Source organism: Gadus chalcogrammus, chromosome 22 (genome assembly GCF_026213295.1).
Source record: "Gadus chalcogrammus isolate NIFS_2021 chromosome 22, NIFS_Gcha_1.0, whole genome shotgun sequence".
NCBI lineage: Eukaryota > Metazoa > Chordata > Actinopteri > Gadiformes > Gadidae > Gadus > Gadus chalcogrammus.
The window spans coordinates 19,682,432-19,702,364 of NC_079433.1; the positions used below are offsets into that span (position 1 = coordinate 19,682,432).

The 19,933-nt window shown below is 43.1% G+C and overlaps 3 protein-coding genes across 4 annotated transcripts; 2 read left to right on the plus strand and 1 right to left on the minus strand.

Annotated features, from left to right (window-relative positions):
* Positions 1-218: 218 nt before the first annotated feature.
* LOC130376085 (lens fiber membrane intrinsic protein-like) lies at positions 219-1,856 on the minus strand. 2 transcript variants are annotated; one of them, XM_056583308.1, is made up of 4 exons: positions 1,676-1,856; positions 1,159-1,308; positions 669-803; positions 219-280 (listed from the first exon to the last, which is right to left on the minus strand). In XM_056583308.1, exons 1-4 carry the CDS (start codon positions 1,848-1,850, stop codon positions 219-221), a joined length of 522 nt encoding a protein of 173 aa, XP_056439283.1. In that variant the 5' UTR covers positions 1,851-1,856. The 2 variants fall into 2 exon arrangements, with proteins under 2 accessions (XP_056439283.1, XP_056439282.1); XM_056583307.1 differs by having other exon boundaries at positions 1,159-1,392; positions 1,655-1,850.
* A 2,337-nt stretch (positions 1,857-4,193) lies between these two features.
* Positions 4,194-13,509, plus strand: ubqln4 (ubiquilin 4). The gene is made up of 11 exons (XM_056583019.1): positions 4,194-4,370; positions 5,429-5,580; positions 5,788-5,963; positions 6,397-6,659; positions 6,746-6,904; positions 7,100-7,322; positions 7,502-7,641; positions 8,165-8,248; positions 8,424-8,539; positions 8,680-8,959; positions 10,644-13,509. The coding sequence occupies exons 1-11, from the start codon at positions 4,227-4,229 to the stop codon at positions 10,794-10,796; spliced, it is 1,890 nt and encodes a 629-aa protein (XP_056438994.1). The 5' UTR covers positions 4,194-4,226; the 3' UTR covers positions 10,797-13,509.
* A 521-nt stretch (positions 13,510-14,030) lies between these two features.
* LOC130376092 (ras-related protein Rab-25-like) lies at positions 14,031-19,168 on the plus strand. The gene is made up of 5 exons (XM_056583317.1): positions 14,031-14,378; positions 14,946-15,141; positions 17,615-17,808; positions 18,113-18,193; positions 18,405-19,168. Exons 1-5 carry the CDS (start codon positions 14,342-14,344, stop codon positions 18,518-18,520), a joined length of 624 nt encoding a protein of 207 aa, XP_056439292.1. The 5' UTR covers positions 14,031-14,341; the 3' UTR covers positions 18,521-19,168.
* The last annotated feature ends 765 nt before the right edge of the window (positions 19,169-19,933 follow it).

Sequence of the window (19,933 nt, forward strand, 5' to 3'; positions counted from 1 at the left end):
AAAATATTGTATTGCAACAATAAAAATATCTCCATCTCATCAATTAGACCAAAATGACCAAGGTTGACAATCAGTAATATAAATTCAAGGTATAATTATTGTTATTAATTCCTGATGCTGACAACTCTTCTCTATGGTAGAAGGTGTACAGTGATGTACTCTGACATCATGTGGTCCTGATACGGGCCTTTCGGACTCATTTGGCTCTTTGTCTCCCTCTAGCGTGGGCCGTTGCCTCTCCTGCACTCGTGCATTCTGTAGGCACACATGTAAAAAATACCTGGAAGACAAAAAAAGGTATACTCCTTGATCAATCATCTTAGGGTAGATGATATATATACTATATATATATACGTGTGTATATATATGTGTATATATATTATATCTATAATATACAGTATAGGGTATTAAACAAATAATCAATCATAATAAAGACATTGGTGTTAAAGAAGAAATGTTGTGTATCACACAGTGCATTGTGTGCTACACGAACAAGGCCCAAGTGGCTTCTACTGAGCTTGACTTGAATTTTGTGTTAGAAGGCAAACATAACTATAAAATTTGAAAAAAAAAAAAATCTCCAGTATTTCGATAATAACTTCAACAACTAGTTACCATGCATCGGTAACATTCCAAGGTTTTAAGATACTCATTGCGTCTCTGATTACCAGCAAAGAAGGTCATGAGGAGAGAGACCCAGCCAAGTATGTAGGACCAGGAAAAGCGCCAGTCACCAAAGCGCCTTCCCAGGAAGTTGACTGTCACACCGGTGTAGATCGCCATGGCCAGCAATACAAAGAAAGCTGTTTGGGACGAAAAGATAAATAAAATGTATTATTATAATGAGTATTTTATTTGTGTGTGTTACTTATGCATGTGTGTGACGTGTGTTATATTTTGTATGTGTGGTTGTGTGTGTGTGTGTGTGTGTGTGTGTGTGTGTGTGTGTGTGTGTGTGTGTGTGTGTGTGTGTGTGTGTGTGTGTGTGTGTGTGTGTGTGTGTGTGTGTGTGTGTGTGTGTGTGTGTGTGTGTGTGTGTGTGTGTGTGTTTTTGTGTGTGTGTTTAAAGAACTAGATCTTAAGGTGCACTGCATGCGTATCTGTGTTCAGGTGTGAGTTGTATGGAGGAGACGAGTTTCCACTGTTCAGCCTACTCACTGGAGACGAAGAACATGATTCCTGCAACAAAGGAGCGGTTGAATCTCTCAAAGGAGGAGAAGTGGGCGAAGGACATGATGCCGGCGATGATGCCCGCAAAACAGGCCATCCCCGACAGGATCATGAAGGCCCGGGTTGCATTCCAATAGGCTGTAGAGGTCAGGGAGAAAGGGTTACTAGGGTTGTTTCGCTGTTTCTCATGTGCACTTGTGAAAGGATGCCATTTTCCACCTGCTTGGGATAATTGCTTTTCTTGTATGGAAAGGTTTTTATTTTATTTGATCAGACTATATAACAGCTTCATTTCCTTTTTTGCAATAAATCCAAATTATACAAACAAATGTCATAACGCATGGTCTGATCAGGTGGCTCTACCTGATTTAACTGGTTGATGGTTCAAATTTTTTAACCGGCTTTTATTGTTTCTAAAACCGATTCAAAGTTATTTTTCAAACCTAGGGTAGAGGGCTGTGGGAGATTAAACCAAAAGTCACACGTATGTGAATCTTATTCCTACCTATGCTGTCGGTTTGCATGTAGCACTTGTTGGCCATGCAGTACCTCCACAGGCCTTGGTTGGCATAGCTTCCGGACAGACGGTACTGCATCCAGTAGTCTGTGGCAGTGGACACCACCAGCAGAATGTTGCCCACAAAGGCACAGAAGAGGCCTCCTCCCATGAAACTGTACATCCTGAGCTGAGATTGTAGGCCTGCTGCAGAGCACCTATCACTGTGGAGAAGGACACAGAGAAAAGAGTTCAGGGTTGAAGGGTGGCATGCTACAGGAAGGTACATGTTTGAGTAGAGGGCTTAACACATTGAATATGGTTTAGAATGTTGGCAAACTATCCAAAAAACAGAGCAGAGGACTTATAATAGTTATAACATAAAACCAATTAATGAAAATGTAATTGGATAACTGATTGATCTTTACAATGGCCCTATTAATAATGTCTTTAATTTAAATAACACAGAATCAGGTTAATCAGCCAAAATAAATCTACAAAACTATGTATATATCAAATTAGCTTAAAAAATATGCATGTAATGTATGAAAGTATCAGCGGGAGACATGTGAAGGTAAAAATGTACAAATCAAACAAAGCAAATACCATCAAATGTTACCAGCCGTGTATTAGTATAATATTACAAACCTTTCTTCATGCATGTTCCTCATCCTATGGAATGATCTAGATGCACATAATCCCTCAGAACTCACCTTGTGCTATGTTAACCACCAGTAAAAATCGATTTTATTTCAGCAGAAGCAATTATTGATACAGTATGATACAAGGTTATGTCAGTTATAACTCAGGCATCCTCACCAAGAATTCGCTACCATTTCCCCAGCAGATTTTTTCGTCATATTCTGTCAATGCCAACTGTTTTATGACGGACAATGTAAATGCATCACGCAAGATAAACTCCCCGGTGGCACTACTTACCTTCTATCGTTTAGTAATTGGAGCCTCTTGACAAACCACCTCTACGAGGCAAGGGAAGAGAGGGACAGATGTTGGTGGCACAGAGTGAGAGAAAGAGTTCCCGTGGGCGACAATCCAAAAAGTTAGCCCCTCTGTTTTCTGTTGATGGAAGCACAATCTATTGTGACCAACCCCATGTTCCTGTATAGCATCATGCCATTTGAATGGCATGATGCTGAGGGGAGGGGGGCTTTAACCCAGTACTCATTTGTCTGTATGTATGTGTGTATGTGTGTGTGTGTGTGAGTGTGTGTGTGTGCGCGTGCGCGTGCGCGTGTGCGTGTGCGTGTGTGCGTGTGTGTGTGTGTGTGTGTGTGTGTGTGTGTGTGTGTGTGTGTGTGCATGTGCATGTGCGTGTGTGTGTGTGTGTGTGTGTGTGTGTGTGTGTGTGTGTGTGTGTGTGTGTGTGTGTGTGTGTGTCTGTGTGTGTTTGGTTTTGGATCCGGAATGGGTGGGTGGTGGTGGGGGTCTCCCCTGTATATTTTGTGTTGTTTTTGTTTGTTTGCAGTCGGCGTGCCCTAGAACAGGGGATATGCATAGGTATGCGTTCCTGATGGAGTGAATGCAAAATGCTGAAATAGACACTTTGCTTTGAGAGATCACGTGGGTTGTGGACAAAGACACACACCACCAGGCTTCTCTTTACTGCAATAGAATGTATGCCTCATTACTGTATCTCCATATTTTTGGTTATATGTTTTATATATTCTACGTATTTTATATATATACGTAGTATATTCATATTCAAGTAATGTTTTTTATATATACAGTACATGTGTATGTAGATACAGTATGTGCTCACCCCACCACACAAATCATAAACAGAAACATAGAAATGCACATGAAGACACACAAAAAAAGCCCACAGGCCATACATAGGAAAGTGAGTCACAATCACAAGAAAATGACGACAGAGTGAAATTTAGATTAATTTAACCCGAAATTCATTACACAATGCATTTCACCAAGTCAGTTTATCAGACATTGAACAGATCATTCATTCTTTTCAACCCGTCATTCAGCGTCATAATTAGCTAAATGTCAGAAGACTACAAATACAGACCATTTGGTGATGATGAGATTAATGGACTAGGCCAGCCTATAATCCATTAATCTGCAAACAGAACCATTATTTCACAATTTTTCCAACACAGCCGGGAATTTGATGAAAGAAGCACTTCAATTTGTTAGGATATATTTATTCATCTACATAATTATATATAAACGTGTTTAAATGTGTTTGCATACAGACCTACATTTACAAAGGCCTATTTTCACCTCACTACACAACTTCAAACTTTAATAATTAATTAATAATAATAGAACCATAAATACCCACTAGTTATGTATTTGTCTGTCTGATTGGGAACTCTCAAAGATGACCATACATCATTATGAAATTGAAAATAATATTATTTATAAAAATCTATATATAATATCATGTATATCAATACTAATTTATTTTATTTTTTTTACCAAAGATGTGAAGCGCATGCGTCCCAATGGTTCGTTCTGGAAAGAAACGTGACCTCTCCTGACCCGGAAGCTGACGAACCCAAGCTGTTCCATCGGAGGAGTAAAGATGGCTGACAACGGCGCCGCGGATCCTGGAAATAACAACAATAATGAAACTGTCGCACCGGAGGGAACTATTATCAAGGTCACAGTCAAAACCCCCAAAGATAAGGAGGAGATCGCCATCAGTGAAGACGCCTCCGTCACCCAGGTGTGTATCGGGGTTAGGGTTAGCCGACCGAGGCGCTCAGCGCGGGGCTACGCTGTCATGCTAACCCTGCCCACTTTAGCCTAGCACACACTAGCTAGGAGCTAACGAGCTAACCTAGCATTTGTCGTATTACTAGCCTACTGATATGATGTGCCTATTGAATCGATTGTCGGCTCAATACATTAGACAGTATAAGATATGAACTGTAAAGTGTTTTTCTCAGAGAGGCGGTCTGGATAAATAGTGGCGATGTGAGTGAGGTGGACTGCCGGCTAGCTAGCTAACGACAGCTAGGCGGATGAGCTTCCACTGTGGGCTAATGTTAGCTAGCCAAACAAGTGTCAGCTGATGGGCTGTCCTCTTGTTAAACGTAATGTAACATCTATATAACCTAAAATAACCATAGCCTATGTTACTATGTTACTCAACCTGTTTGATAAAGCAGTGGGGTGAAATGAGCTCTCAGAAGGTATGGACTCTAGAACATTCTTCCACATGTTTCATTGAGTCCTGCACATCAGGATAGAATAGAGAGTATCTCCTCGATTGTATTGCTTTTGATTAGAATAAAGATGAATACATTGTTTTATTTCAGTCATTATGTGTAGTCTTTACGTTTCCCCACCATATTCGCTAGATGGCATGTCTTGGAAACCTTCAGTCTTATCAGTGATGTATATGGTAGGAAACTATCGTGAGAGAATGTGGTTATTGGAAACCAAGGCCACAACTAATTTATCTTAAGAGTGGTAGAATATCTTCAGAAAAGGTTTATCCATTTGTCATGATTTCTTTATCTATGTGTCAAGCTTTGTGCAATTATTATGTAAGAATCAATCCAAGCACAAATCTTCCAAATTGAACATTGCTGATCAATGGCTTGGTTTCACATTATATTGTGTACGAGAGTATGTTAGAGTTTCGCCACATTGGTTTGCTCCAGCCCTCCTTATTTTTTACAACCATTCTTAATTTTGCTCACATCTTTCCCCTCCACTCGGTGTCCCTTCGGTGCTGTCCCTTTATTTATTTCCCCTTTCGCACTTCTCTGTTTTCAGTTTAAGGAGGAGATCTCGCGGCGGTTCAAGGCCAAACAGGATCAGTTGGTTCTGATATTTGCCGGAAAGATCTTGAAGGATGGCGACAGCCTCAACCAGCACGGCATCAAGGACGGCCTGACAGTACACTTAGTAATTAAGACGGCACAGAAGTAAGGAAATGCAGCAGGGACAACCCTTCTCTCCGTCGCTAAATGTTTTTCCCTGATCTAGGACTCCCCGGTGGCACTTCTGTGTTTTTACTAAATGCTGCGCAATCCCTTATCTGTTCATCCCCTACCCTTATCTCTGCAAACTCACACCATCGCTTGTTTGCAGACTGTATGCCAGATTCTCAGTTCTGATCCTTCCGTCTCTAGAGCTGGAGACGGCGCTGGCTCTTCGTCCACAAGCTCTACTTCCAGCCAAGTGGGCAATGCTTCAACCCCCAGTCCGATGGCCAACCCCACCACCGCAACCTCAACTGCCACCACCACAGCAGCAGCAGGCTCCGCTGGCACGGCCCCGCCTCCCACACAGACCCCTAACCTACTATGTGAGTCCCTCCTGCATTATCTTATCCTACAGACCCACTCCCATACGTACAGGATACCATTATAAACCCTTGGTGGGGTGCGGGGGGGTAGGCTAGTGTCTTGGGTGTTTGTTCTCAGCCAAAAAGTACTGGGTTCCCCATTGTCGGCAGCTTACCTGTAGGTAATTCACTTACCTGCTCCTCAACGTCATATAACTTAATACACTTGATTAAAAGTGTCTTCTTAATTACTACAGTCCTTTTCTTTTGTAAAGCACTTTCATGCAGGCAAAAGCCAGCTTGTCAGGAGGTGTTTGGGCATTTAAGGTTTCTTGCTCAACTTGACATTAGAAGGAACTGAGCGAAGCCACTGCTTCTCAGTTAAAAATACTCTAATAGTAACACATCAATTCATGTCTTTCATGATTATCTTTTCCCCCCTCTTTCTTCCCAGCTGGCTTCGGCGACCTGTCCAACCTGGCCGGCCTTGGCATGGGCTCTGGGAACTTCATGGAGCTGCAGCAGCAGATGCAGCGGCAGCTGATGTCCAACCCAGAGATGCTGTCCCAGATCATGGAGAACCCGCTGGTGCAGAACATGATGTCCAACCCGGACATGATGCGGCAGATGATCGTGGCCAACCCTCAGATGCAGCAGTTGATGGAGCGCAACCCGGAGATCTCCCACATGCTCAACAACCCAGAGCTCATGAGACAAGTGAGGCCGTCCGACTCCAAACGTCCTCTCGGGTTTATCTCAGGGAGTATAGGATCGGTGCTGAACTCGCGCTCTGTATTCCTCAGACGATGGAGCTAGCGAGGAACCCAGCCATGATGCAGGAGATGATGCGTAACCAGGACAGGGCGCTTAGCAACCTGGAGAGCATCCCCGGGGGGTACAATGCCCTCCGCCGCATGTACACCGACATCCAGGAGCCCATGTTCAGCGCTGCCAGAGAACAGGTGGGTGGACCAGACCTTCATCTGTTCAGCATCAATTAGAAATAGATGGTCACAATTTTAATTAGAAACCTATCTTTCGAGGCCATTTTATTTTTGTAGTTTCCTATGATCATGCTAAGCCTCACTTTAGTCACATTTAGACTAAATTGTATTCTATATGACCAAATGCAGTAAAAACGATCCCTGTCCACACAGTTTGGTAGCAACCCCTTCTCAGCCCTGGGGGGGACCAATGACTCTGGCATCCAGCCGTCACGGACAGAGAACCGGGAGCCCCTCCCCAACCCCTGGGGGCCTCCTAGCGCCACCAACCCTGCCGAGAGTGGGGGGGGCCCTGCAGGCGCCCCAGGCACCACCCCTGGGACCACCCCCAGCGTCACAAACCCCCTGGGCATCAACGCAGGCAGTCTGGGGAACGGTAAAGAGAAGAGACGCGTACATTCCCACACTTCTCTTTGAGTCTGTTTTTACAGGAATTCTAGTGGTTAGGGGTGTTTTTGATCATTGACCCCTCTGTCCGCAGACTACCTGTTGGCAAGATATCTAACACCCCCCGCCCCCCAAAACAACACCTCATTAAATGTCTTGGTCTTCTAGGCATGTTCAACAGCCCCGGTATGCAGAGCTTGATGCAGCAGATCTCGGAGAACCCGCAGCTGATGCAGAACATGCTGTCTGCCCCCTACATGCGCAGCATGATGCAATCCCTTTCACAGAACCCTGAGTTGGCGTCCCAGGTTCGAACACACAACGCATTTTTAGAGAGTGCATCTAGAAAACGGGCCGCTCATTGATATTCTGATCGTGTATCCCATTAGACTCTGATTATGTTGGACTTTATTCACAGGTTGTATTGAATATTAATGAGGGATTGAACCGGCAGGCTAAGCTTGCTGTGTGGCAGCCCATTGGCACGCACACGCGCAGAGCTTTTCTATAAGCCCACCTTAAATGACAGCAAATCAAATCTGATTTGAAAGAACAATAATCAGGAGAGAATGGTTCTGACTCTTCTCTTTTTAGACATTGGTGCTCGGCACAGAATAACCACTCTATGGCGGGAATATAAATCTGAGCACTCATGCTATATCTATGTGCTCATGGGATTGTAGGACACTGGTACTAAAGGTGTATAGATATTGTTATTATGGCCAAAGACGTGAAGATGTGTTGGGTATATTCTACTACAGATTTTTAAGGTGACATTAATGTCAATACCACATGAAGAATCAATGTATTCTAACGCCACTTATTTTGCAGGTGTTGATGAACAACCCCTTATTTGCCGGAAATCCGCAACTGCAGGAACAGTTCAGGTCCCATATGCCCGTCTTCCTGCAGCAGGTAAAATCCACAGCTGCAGCAACATCCACACTGATTGATGCAATGCATCAAGTACATGGATGGATAACTGCTTGTAATGGCTTTTAAGGATGTGTTGCAAAGGGTCTTTGTAGCTGAGGAAACGAAGGATCGGGTTGTGATTGGCTGTTGATGGAACCATTGTGTGTGATGACAGATGCAGAACCCGGAGGCGCTCTCGGTAATGACCAACCCCCGGGCCATGCAGGCTCTCATGCAGATCCAGCAGGGCCTGCAGACACTGCAGTCAGAAGCACCGGGACTTATGCCTAGGTACACACGCACGTACACACACATGCACACAAACACACTGGCACACCTTCTCGATGAGCCCAAACAGTCGTACACACACTCTATGGACCTGCTCAGGTTAATTATTTTGCAGCTTTTAATTGTATTTTTCTCCAATGAAGTCTGGTCCCGGGTGGAATCCCCGGGATGCCCCCCGCCGCTGGGGGTGTGGTGCCGGAGAGCCCCGCCCCCTCCCCCAGCGCGGGAACAAACCCCGCCCAGCAGCAGCTGATGCAGCAGATGCTCCAGATGTTTGCCGGAGGTGCGGGTGGAATGGGAGGAGGAGGACTGGGAGGATTAGCTGGAGGACTCGGAGGGGGCCTGGGAGGACTGGGAGGAGGACTCGGTGGAGGACTGGGAGGAGGACTCGGTGGAGGACTGGGAGGAGGAGGAACTGCAACGGTACGTTCCAAGCGCATGCAAACACAGATTTTGAGATTTTAGAGTACTGTGAAAAATAATGGTTGATTGAAAAATATTCATCTGCTCACACACATGCATATACCTAATAGAATGCATATATTTTTTACCCCTAAAAGTATGTCTTTGAGTTATATGAACTGATATTCACTCCTGACCAGTAATTAGAAACAAAAACAATGACCACAAATAAACTGGAAATTACAAGGAGCAAAAATGGAAGTGGTGGGCAGGTTGCTAGTTCGATCCCCGGCTCCGCCCAGCCTAGTGTCGAGGTGTCCCTTGCATGGTAGACTCCGCTGTGGTCACTGTGTGTATGAACCGTTGTAGGTCGCTTTGGAAAAAAGCCTCTGCTAAATACCCTCAATGTCAAATGGTGACCTAGTTATTCAGTTCAGGCCAAAGAGAAAGGGGCACTTGGTCTTTTGCTGCACTTTGGACATGTGTCCTCATTGACGTATATCACGTCTATCTTATCTGGATCCGACCAATCCTAGCAGCACCTGCTGCACCACGTTGAAGGAAACTGCCCTGTGGCTTCACACCAAACAATGAGTGTTATTCAACGGACTGCATTTTAATGCTGGAACACTAAAGTGGACTTTTTGTTTGTCACATCTTGGGCTGTATCCGTCTCTGAAAATTCCAAGTGGACAATACATGGTCAATCTATTTTTGGTTTAAAAAAAACATTAAAATGAAAATGAATGCATTCTCCAGTTGTCCATTACGGTGGCCAGGTTAAGGAAACAAGTTGAAATAACAGGCACGTCAGATCCAAAGGCTAAATTTAACCATAACATCACAGGAGAACTGCATTAAAGAATAAACTATATTAAATACATTTGTACAAGTGCTTGTAGTAAGCCATAATATTCCCAAAGCACTTTTTCAATTTGAAAAGATATAGCCTAAGCAAACACAAATCTTCTGCTCTCTGAGATCCACGTTACCCAATTGCAAAAAAAAGTATGCTTCATCTCATTTGTGGCCAGGATTCCTCCTAACGTACCATTTATCTGCAGGCTCATTTATATCAACGTTCATTTAGTGCTTTGCATTGACCCTTCATTGTTGAATTTGGGTGTTTAGAGGGTGTGTTGACACTGATGCATGTGTGCAATTTCCACGTGGACTGTGATTCAAGTTCACTTTTAGTATCGATCCCACTGTATTATACATGAGACCCCAGAACTTTTCTAAATAAAGGTTGAGATATGTGTTATTAATCTTGGTCTCATGTTTGATCTTACATGAGATACATCTCCTCATGAAGCATTTGTCCACTTGTTATAATTACTGTCTCTTACATCATTACTGCCATGCCATGACTTTCTTGAGCCTGTATATGATATTTGATTTGGTAAGTCACATATAAAAAAGATGTATGCACCCCTATAATTTTACCAGGTGTGATTTTGGTAGGCTATTAGCAGCTAATTCAAGCTTATGTAGACAGTATATATGGTAGGGTCCGTCAACCCAAAGCACACAGGTGTGTCGGGATGGAAGTGAAATAACGCCAAAGAGCATGCAAAACATACTGATGCTTGTGCTTTACAACGTAACAACAATTATTATATTAATATATGGGCTGCGCTACAAAATTAAATCCCCCCCAATTGTCCAGATGTCTGATAAGATTCGCTCCCCCACCCCCCCGCAGACCCAGACACCAGAAGTCCGGTTCCAGTCCCAGCTGGACCAGCTGAGCGCCATGGGCTTCATCAACCGAGAGGCCAATCTGCAGGCCCTCATCGCCACCGGGGGCGACATCAACGCGGCCATCGAGAGACTGCTGGGCTCACAGCCCTCGTAAAGACACACATGCAGACAAGGGTGCATACTCACACACATGCACACGTCCCACCCACACAACCAACCAACCAACAAGCCACACACTCACTCGCTGTCATCCATGCATCTTCGTGAAGACCCTGACAGAAGTCTGGCAGAACCAAGAGAAATACCAGTGAAGAGGTTTCAACCTTTGCAGAAGAAACACGGACATGTTGCGTCTCCGATTCTTTCCCCACCCTTCTTTTTCCTCCTCTTTTTTTTCTTTTCCCCCCCTTCCCCGATCCTGTTGGTGCCATCCACAGGGATCTGTTCCAGTGCACTGCTGCAGTGGCGGACTTGACCATTTCCTTACCTGAGGGGGGTGTTATGTTGCATCAGCAATGAGAATCACAACCAGTTATTTAATTTAATTATTTTTTTTCCGTGGGTGGTTGTAGTCAGAGGGAGACTTGTTTGCAGACAAACATGCCTAGAATAGAGCTTGAATCCAGAGTGACATAATGTGGCTTTGTCCTCAGCTCTACACATTTACATATATACATAATCTGAGTTATCGCTTTTTAATATTGTGGAGCTCCCGTTTTTTTAGACAGTCTCGAAAGAACAAGCAAGAGATTGTCCTTTTTTTGTTTTGTTCATTAAACTCTTTAACACCGCCCCTCTATTCCCTCCACTCTCACTCACCTTTATTTTAGACTTCTGAACGAACAGGCCATCGGGTTATATATGAAATCACAATAAATTATAAAGCGCTTCTTAATGACGTGCACCTCCCACACTTCAATTTTATGATTGGTCATTCCAGAACGGCTTGCCTCTAGCCATGGGTAATGGCTGTTCTCCACCTTTAAAGCACTACCTCTGTGCCTTCGTCGTTCCCTACCCCTCCCTTCCCTCAAAGGCATTCTTAACTGACATCAATTTAGCACGACCAATTATCCAGGATTGGTCGGAAACCCGAATTTTCGGCCAAATATCTAGAATGGCTTTCACGCAGAAAGAAGTCATTTATTTTTCACCATAATCATTGAGAACCGGTTGAAGAGGAACACCAGGAAGATCATTTTTTCTTCTATTTTATCCATACCAATTTAAGACGATTTGAGGTGGAGATAGTACCAATAGATAATTATTGCAAGTCTCAAACCTAAAACAAAATAAATAAATCTGAAATCAAAATGATTAAAGACATAATGGAAAGTCTATTATTTTGTTATGGTGGAAATATAGTCATGTAAATTGAACTTCTAGTTTTTTTTTTTTTGCTTTTGGAAATCTCAGCATTGTAGTTGTGGTAACCTTGGCAACTGCTTCTATAGCTTTGCTTTGTCTGTTGACCTCAGCTGATACAAATACATCTCCCAATTCAACATGTTGGAACTAACTTTTAACAGTACTGTACTAAAAAAGAATAATAAAAAAAATCTTGCTAAAAAAAAAACTTTTTGGCGCAGTGTAATTTAATGGACAGTGATGATATGTCTTTTTTTTTTTTGGCATACTATAATATATTTCTAGAAGTTGGTTCCCCGTCTAATGGCTTTAACTGTAATTGTTGTTAGTGGTTCAAGTCTGTCTACATGTCATGGATGAGTTGATCCATTTAAATGGCCGCAGCCGTGGCTGAGCTCAAGGGTCTAGAGAATTGTGATTCATTGTTTGCTCCTATTTGGCTCAATCATCGTGAAAATTGCTGTTCATTCCTGGAATATTGCAATAAAGCTCTGAACCATTAACACTCAATGATCCTGGGCAGGGTTTGAAATCAGTGTATTGCAACATTTTACCTTCTGGCACCAGACGTAGAACGCATACGATGCATATTTGCAACACAATCTTTTGATCGTCTATTTCACGTTTTAACTAATTTTGTTGCAGGTCCTTATATGAGACTTGAACTCCTTCATCTTAGGGGTGTGTTGCTTGGAGGCGGGGTGAAATAAATGGAGTGTAGATGTTATGAGGGTAATTCACAATGAGGGGTCTTCTAAATGTAACTTTTTAAATTTGAAGTATATATACAATCATTTTAAATAAGTGTCTTGTTCTTTGTCATATTGTATACAACATGTGAATTACAAATTGAATCACCCTGTATGGTGGATTATAATCTTTATCCTGAGCCTCATCTACTGAAGTTTTCATGTCACTCACCCAGAGAAGTTGACAGGTTGTGTTGGTCTTTGGATTGATCCTTCTTGATTTAAATGACTGGTTCCAAGGCTCACATTGTAAGAAACTCTCGCACCTTTTGAAAATGTTCAGTATTTTTCAAATACTGTTGATATTTCAGAGAGAAAAAGTTTTTCACAATTATATTAGAATATTACCTCTCACACATTTCACGCTCTAATTAAATGAAGATGACTCAATCTTTTTTTTTATTATTCATATTTTTGTAGCCTCAGAATAAATACCTAATGGTGTTGCTGCTATTACGACCAAACATGTAAAAGAAAATCAGCGCTAACTTGAAAAACAATACAAAAACTAAATTAAACCACTTTATTGTGTATTGTGTATTGCATAGTGGATCGCCACTTGTCTGTGCCCCCACAATTTAGTTTTGTGAAAATGTTGCCAAAATCACATTTTTTAAATGAACATGAGCATGCATGTGTACTGTCAGAATGTAGATCACATATTCATATTGTGTTCTATAAAGTGGTAGATAAAAAAATATATATATAGTTGGCTTACATTGATTTACACCCACACCTCCATAATGATTGCTACGTTGCTTGCCTCATGCTGTATTGTCTGAAGGCTTCTGGTTTTTCAAGCTGTTTTCACACCAAGTGACAAATTGAAAACTCCTCTGAATATCCCAGTAGGACTCCCACCCTTCTTGGTGGTAGACCTGATCATTAGTGTTTCTTTTTACAATGACAACATAAAGCATTGCGCTCTGTTATAATGCAGAAAGATCCTCATTGACGCTACGACAGTTGGCACGCGCCTGTGAGAGGGATTGGGATTGAGCCACTCCCTGCTAGCCTCCGGGCTCCCTGGTGACATTCAAATGAGTTCTCTTTGTTCTCCTCGCCCAGTGTTGGGTGTCATTCAGTGGCACAAACGGAGAGCGGTAGAGCTGGATAACAGGGTGGGGTGGAGCCTGTCTGTTTGTGTGTGAGTGGTTCTACCTGTTACACCTGCTCTCCACCCGTCCTCCCGCCCTTCCCTATGTTGTCACCTGATCAGTTGGTTGTCATGCAACAGGAACTCTTGTCCGTGGCTCGGCCGTGGCTGGTCGCTGTTCACTCCGGCACTGCCCCTATCTGCAAATGAAGGAAGGAGGTGGGAGGAAGGAGGGAGGGTCAGGCTGAACCTGTTTCTTTCCTCCTTCACTTCCTTACTACGTTTTCATGAATCCACTGCACTCGGTTCTCTAGGCGAGAGTGGAAAAAGCTTTGTGTACTGTATGTTGGCGGTGTATGGGCTTTGTTCTGCTGTTGCTCTCTCCTCACATTGTCCCTTCTCCCTTCTACACTGGGGATCTGATGGTGTTTCCCGGCTCCGGGCTTATTGACCGTAAGGTGAATCCTTGCAGACACTGAACACAGCATGGGTTCCGATGATTCCTACAACTTTGTCTTCAAAGGTGAGTGACATCTTTCGTTCTAAGTGGATCATTTCCTCTTCTATTTTTGACGTTGTTTCAAGGTATTTTTGAAAGAGAACAGAGCCAGCTTTTGACCTTAAGACATTCCATTGTCGTTGCCGTAGCCGAGAGGATCTGTTGAGATTTCTGAAAAAATGCCATGGGTTGCATACAGGGAGGGGATTGGAAAGGAGGAAGTAACAATGTATTTACTATTTGGCTTCTGACCAGATTATGCGGTATTTAAGTTCTAGATGTGTTGCAAGTCGATATGGGGAAGTGTTATTGTTGTGAAAGATTCGTTTTTTCTGGCTTCAGTATGTCATAGTACATGACTCGGTAGAACTCGGTTCGATCCTTACATTCCATCAGAAGTTCAATGGAGTGGTCGTGTGAAGCAATACTGCGGCTGTGTGATGTCATCAAGTCAAACACCGGGCAGGACAGCCAAACCCTCTCAGGTTAATAGACAACTTAAGAGGATTTGGCTGGCTGGATGACTGCTTCTTGCCACAGCATGCCCTGACAGGCCGGTCTTGAGTGTCAGAATCTCCTCTTGTCCCCCAGTGGTTCTGATAGGTGAGTCTGGTGTGGGCAAGAGCAACATGCTGTCTCGCTTCACCAAGAACGAGTTCAACCACGACAGCCGCACCACCATTGGGGTGGAGTTCAGCACACGGACGGTCCAGCTGGACACCAACACCATCAAGGCCCAGATCTGGGACACGGCCGGCCTGGAGCGCTACCGGGCCATCACCTCCGCGTGGGTACACACGGACACGCATGCACACACGCACATATCACATACACACACGCACACGCGTACACGCACGTATCACATACACACACAAGCACTCGCACGGGCGCGCACACACACACACACACACACACACACACAAACACACACACACACACACACACACACACACACACACACACACACACACACACACACACACACACACACACACACATAAAAATCACATACAGATATAAACAGGGTTTTTCCTGACTCAAAATAAGACCTAGGTGGTTACTTTGAGTGACAGTGACTGCGCTCTGTGTTACTGCAACTGTCAACTCTATGAGTCATCTCTGTAGATTTAAATTACATATACTTAAAAATATGAGCGTTTTTTAATGTAATATTAATCATCAATGAAGATATCCTTGATCCAACGATCCAGACCTCATGACTCACCTCTGGCCAACCCCTGATGAGGTTTTAGTCACCCCTGTCTGTACCAGCTCCTTCAGCACCTCCACGTAGAAGGACGCTGTCATGGCAATTTCCTTCAAGAGATATTGCGTCTAGAACAGATGAGATTTCTAAATGCAAAAAGCACACAATAGTTGTAAACACTTAACCTATTTGCATACATTAGACTCCTCTCTAGCAGAGTGAGTCCAGAATACAGTGTGGCAGAGCTATTTATACAGTTTCCCATCCTCCCCACTTTGTAGATGTCAATAATCAAATCAGGTAATGTTTACCCAAGACACAGAGTTGCCTGTGTTCTCATCAAGCAGAAGAGTGCATAAGGGGATGCCTTCTCCCTTGTGAAAGGTTTACCCAAGTAGGAAGGTTAACATTTTGATTGACGCTGAGGAAGGTAGGGTGGTTATCCAAGCAAAAGGGTTAACATTTAGATGCCACTGAGGTCGGTGGGGCGGCTGACCCAAGCACAAAGGTTAACATTCTAGACGACATCTCTGCAATGGTGGGGTGGCTGACCCAAGCACAAAGGTAAACATTTAGATGACACTGAGGAAAAGCAGGGTGGCAAGACAATACACGGAATAGAAAACAAAGCCTATATGACTAAAAGGTAACAACATTGGTATTTTTTCATGACAACGCCCACTTATGTTGTCACTAAGGAAAAGGCAGATTCAAATGGCTTGTGATGACTAATTGAGCCCACCCTTGCGATAAAATAGGGCCCCTTTAATGTTTCACAAAGACCTACCTTTGGTATTAACAAGAATAGAGTTATTTTTAATTGCGAGTAATGACTGTTTCATCATTTTATATTAATGCAACTGCAGATGTACATCAACTGGACCGTTCAACATGTTTCAGACATGAAACTGGCACTGAAGGGTAGCACTACCATTTTTAGTTGGCACCTGCTGGCGGGATAACCGAATTGCAGTCATAAATGCTTTGGCCGATTTTAACCTTTCCAACCAGTCTTTTCCTTGCGTGGTTTTGCCTAGAAGGGGCCCCAGGGGGAGGGCCCCTGATATCAGGAGATCTCTTGGGGGGGTATTTTAGAATATCTTGTTCAAATAGATTTTTTTACAGATTACCAATTGCTCTACATATTCGTAGGACCTTATTTAAATGTGTCCTTTCACTTTCAGATTGCATCAGTCTGAAGAGACTCATTTTAATCTAGGAGCAGTTCACGTACATTTAATTGACTATATTTGTTATTTCCAGTTCCCAGCCATTAGTTTCCCAAGTTTGGAAGTGGTTAAAGCTATTTAAATTGACCAAACTCCTGAGGTACCTCATGTATACACTTTTGGGAAAAGAATAATGTACTTGCTATTTATCTTAAGGTTCACTGTATTAAAACCTTGTTTTAATTTCAAATTACTCTTTTAATATAAAAATTCCACAATTCTTACATATAATAATCATGTTTGCAATTTAGACCGTTGACCTAATTATTGTAAAGTAATATAAATTATGAAAGTTAATTTAGCAGGTTCATTTGGGCAGAAAGTAATTAATAATATTTTCTTTAGTACATATATACACACGCAAGCACGCACACACATACATACACATTCAGATACACGCACACAAACTCACACACACACACACACACACACACACACACACACACACACACACACACACACACACACACACACACAACCACACAACCACACACATACACACACACACCATATACCGACAAAAACACATTATCAGGCTGCTGACATGGTTTTCGTAACACTTTACAGAAGCGCGTCCTTATTACATTGTAATTACACAGCAATAAGGTAACAACCTGTGACAGCATGCGATTAATATGTAATAATGTTGTGGCATAGCATGTGACCACACAGAGGTTAGTTTGTTACTCTTGGAATGCTGTTCAATGATGTTTTTAAATATTAAGTACATTATTGATCACAATGGACTTGCTTGTGTAGTGACACCCTCACAGCACATCGCAACGTGAAGTGTAACCCTGGTTTCCTCTGTTCTGTTACGCCAGATATTACCGGGGTGCCGTCGGAGCACTGCTGGTCTATGACATCAGTAAGCATCTGACCTATGAGAGCGCAGAGCGCTGGCTGAAGGAGCTGTATGACCACGCGGACCCCCACATCGTGGTCATGCTCGTGGGCAACAAGAGCGACCTGGATAGCGTGCGCACCGTGCCCACCGAGGAGGCCCAAGACTTTGCAGGTCCGACCTCCTGATCAATCTCTCTCATTGATTTGTCATTGAATAGTTATCAGGCCGTTTGTATAGACATGCATTTTAGTAGTGTTCTCCAAATTTCTGAAGAGCTGTTATGTCGTTGTTTTATTCCGATGTATGTGTGCATGTTATCAAATGTTATTGTTTAGGAAGTATAGTATAGCAAAAATATGTTCAACACAGGAGTGAAAAACGACTGTACATGCGTCCAGTGAGCTGTGATTCTAAGATATCCTTTGCTTTGCATGATAAGTGAACTGCGATATTGAATCCGATCTTCTTTTACCAGACAAGAGAGAGCTCATGTTCATGGAGACGTCAGCCTTGGACTCCACCAATGTCGAGGCTGCTTTCAATGAGGTCCTCAAAGGTATGCTCTGTACCTGCAAAAAGCTATAAGCCCTATTTTACAAGGTCAAAGGTGTGTGTGTGTGTGTGTGTGTGTGTGTGTGTGTGTGTGTGTGTGTGTGTGTGTGTGTGTGTGTGTGTGTGTGTGTGTGTGTGTGTGTGTGTGTGTGTGTGTGTGTGTGTGTGCGCGCGCGCGTGTAGGATCCTCTACTGATTCCTGTGTTTTCCTTTAGCTATCCATAAGAAGGTGGCCAGCAAAGAGGTGACGCGAGGCTCCATCTCCGCAGTGACCCTGTCCAACCCCATCGAGCCCAAGGATGAGGGGAGAACCTGCTGTAAGAACCTTTGAAAAGACCACCAGGGTCGATGGTGACAGACATGTCATCATCATCATCCTCATCATCATCATCATCACTATCATCATCACTATCATCATCGTGTTCAGCTGTCAAGGTCAACCGACTGCTTGCCACAAATGAACTGATAGTCGGTACTATTTGGACCCAAAGATTAAGATGTGGTTGCTCTAAAGTGCAGAAATTGTATTTAATATATGGATGGATGACCTAAATGTAGAACGGAGGTGGTAAGCTGGTGCTTACCATTGCAAAGAATGGTTGTAAATGCTAAAAGATGACACTGCAATATTTTGTCTCAGTTATTTTATTCACATTTATGTTTTGAATCCAGTAGGATAAATGTAATCTTATAAAAAAAGCTTGCCTTTTTTCTTTGGTCTCTGTGCATCTCTAATACTGACAGAAATCTACACTGGAGTATTGGATTCATTTGAGGTGGGATTGATATAGCGTGGGCCTTGCAACCCTTTTTCAACACCATCTTAAACTGTGTTGACCGTGGCCTGTAGGTGTCAGTGTAGTCTGGGAAAGAATCACACACATACCAACACCTTAAACAACCTTTAATCCCCTTAACCTTCTTCATTAACCTCTAGAGCCCAGTACACAGAGAAGAGGGGGGTCGGGGGTACATCAAAAAACAGCTCTAAGGTCCAGCTGCAGAAAAACACTCACACTAATTAATACATACACTATAAAAAGTCCTGATAAAACTGTTTTTTAAACAAAGGGAGCGATCCCCACCCAACTAAATGAATAAATGTCATAGGCGACACATTTTGAGAACAGCAAATACTAGAGCAAGGTGTAGGTAGCCAATAAGGTGTAAGCTATGTTAGCTGTCTTAACATTTACGTCTTTAGTTTTCATATATAGGATAAATGTACCACAATAACATATGTTTTCAGGCAGGCACTCATCTTTATTAGTGATGGCTTTCATGCTCTTTTGAAAATCTTCACGCCGTGCTGTGACACGAGTCAATATGGCGTCCCCAAAATCTCCTTCCTTTGAAGATTAATGAGAGACTGCAAAGCAATGGCTCATTCGCGGGCCTCATTGTGTTATCGCGGCAGCAAGGGCAAAAAGAAGATCTGCAGACGATATTTTTAAATGGATGGCGCTGTGCAGCTCGTCTGAGAATGTTAAATCTCAGGTGTCACTCCTTTCCGACATCTTTCTGACAGATACAGTCTCTGGCTCACACATGTGCAGTAGGTGTGTGTATCTCTGTGTCCATCTAGGTGTGTGTGTATGCGTGAGTGAGTATTTGCGTGTGTCTGTCTGTATGTATGCGTGTGTGTGTGTGTGTGTTTGGGGCCTATGTGGCCTAGGTACGATGAATACCAGCAATTAGTACGACAATGAATTAATCAGTAAATGTTTAATTGGTTTCTGTGATA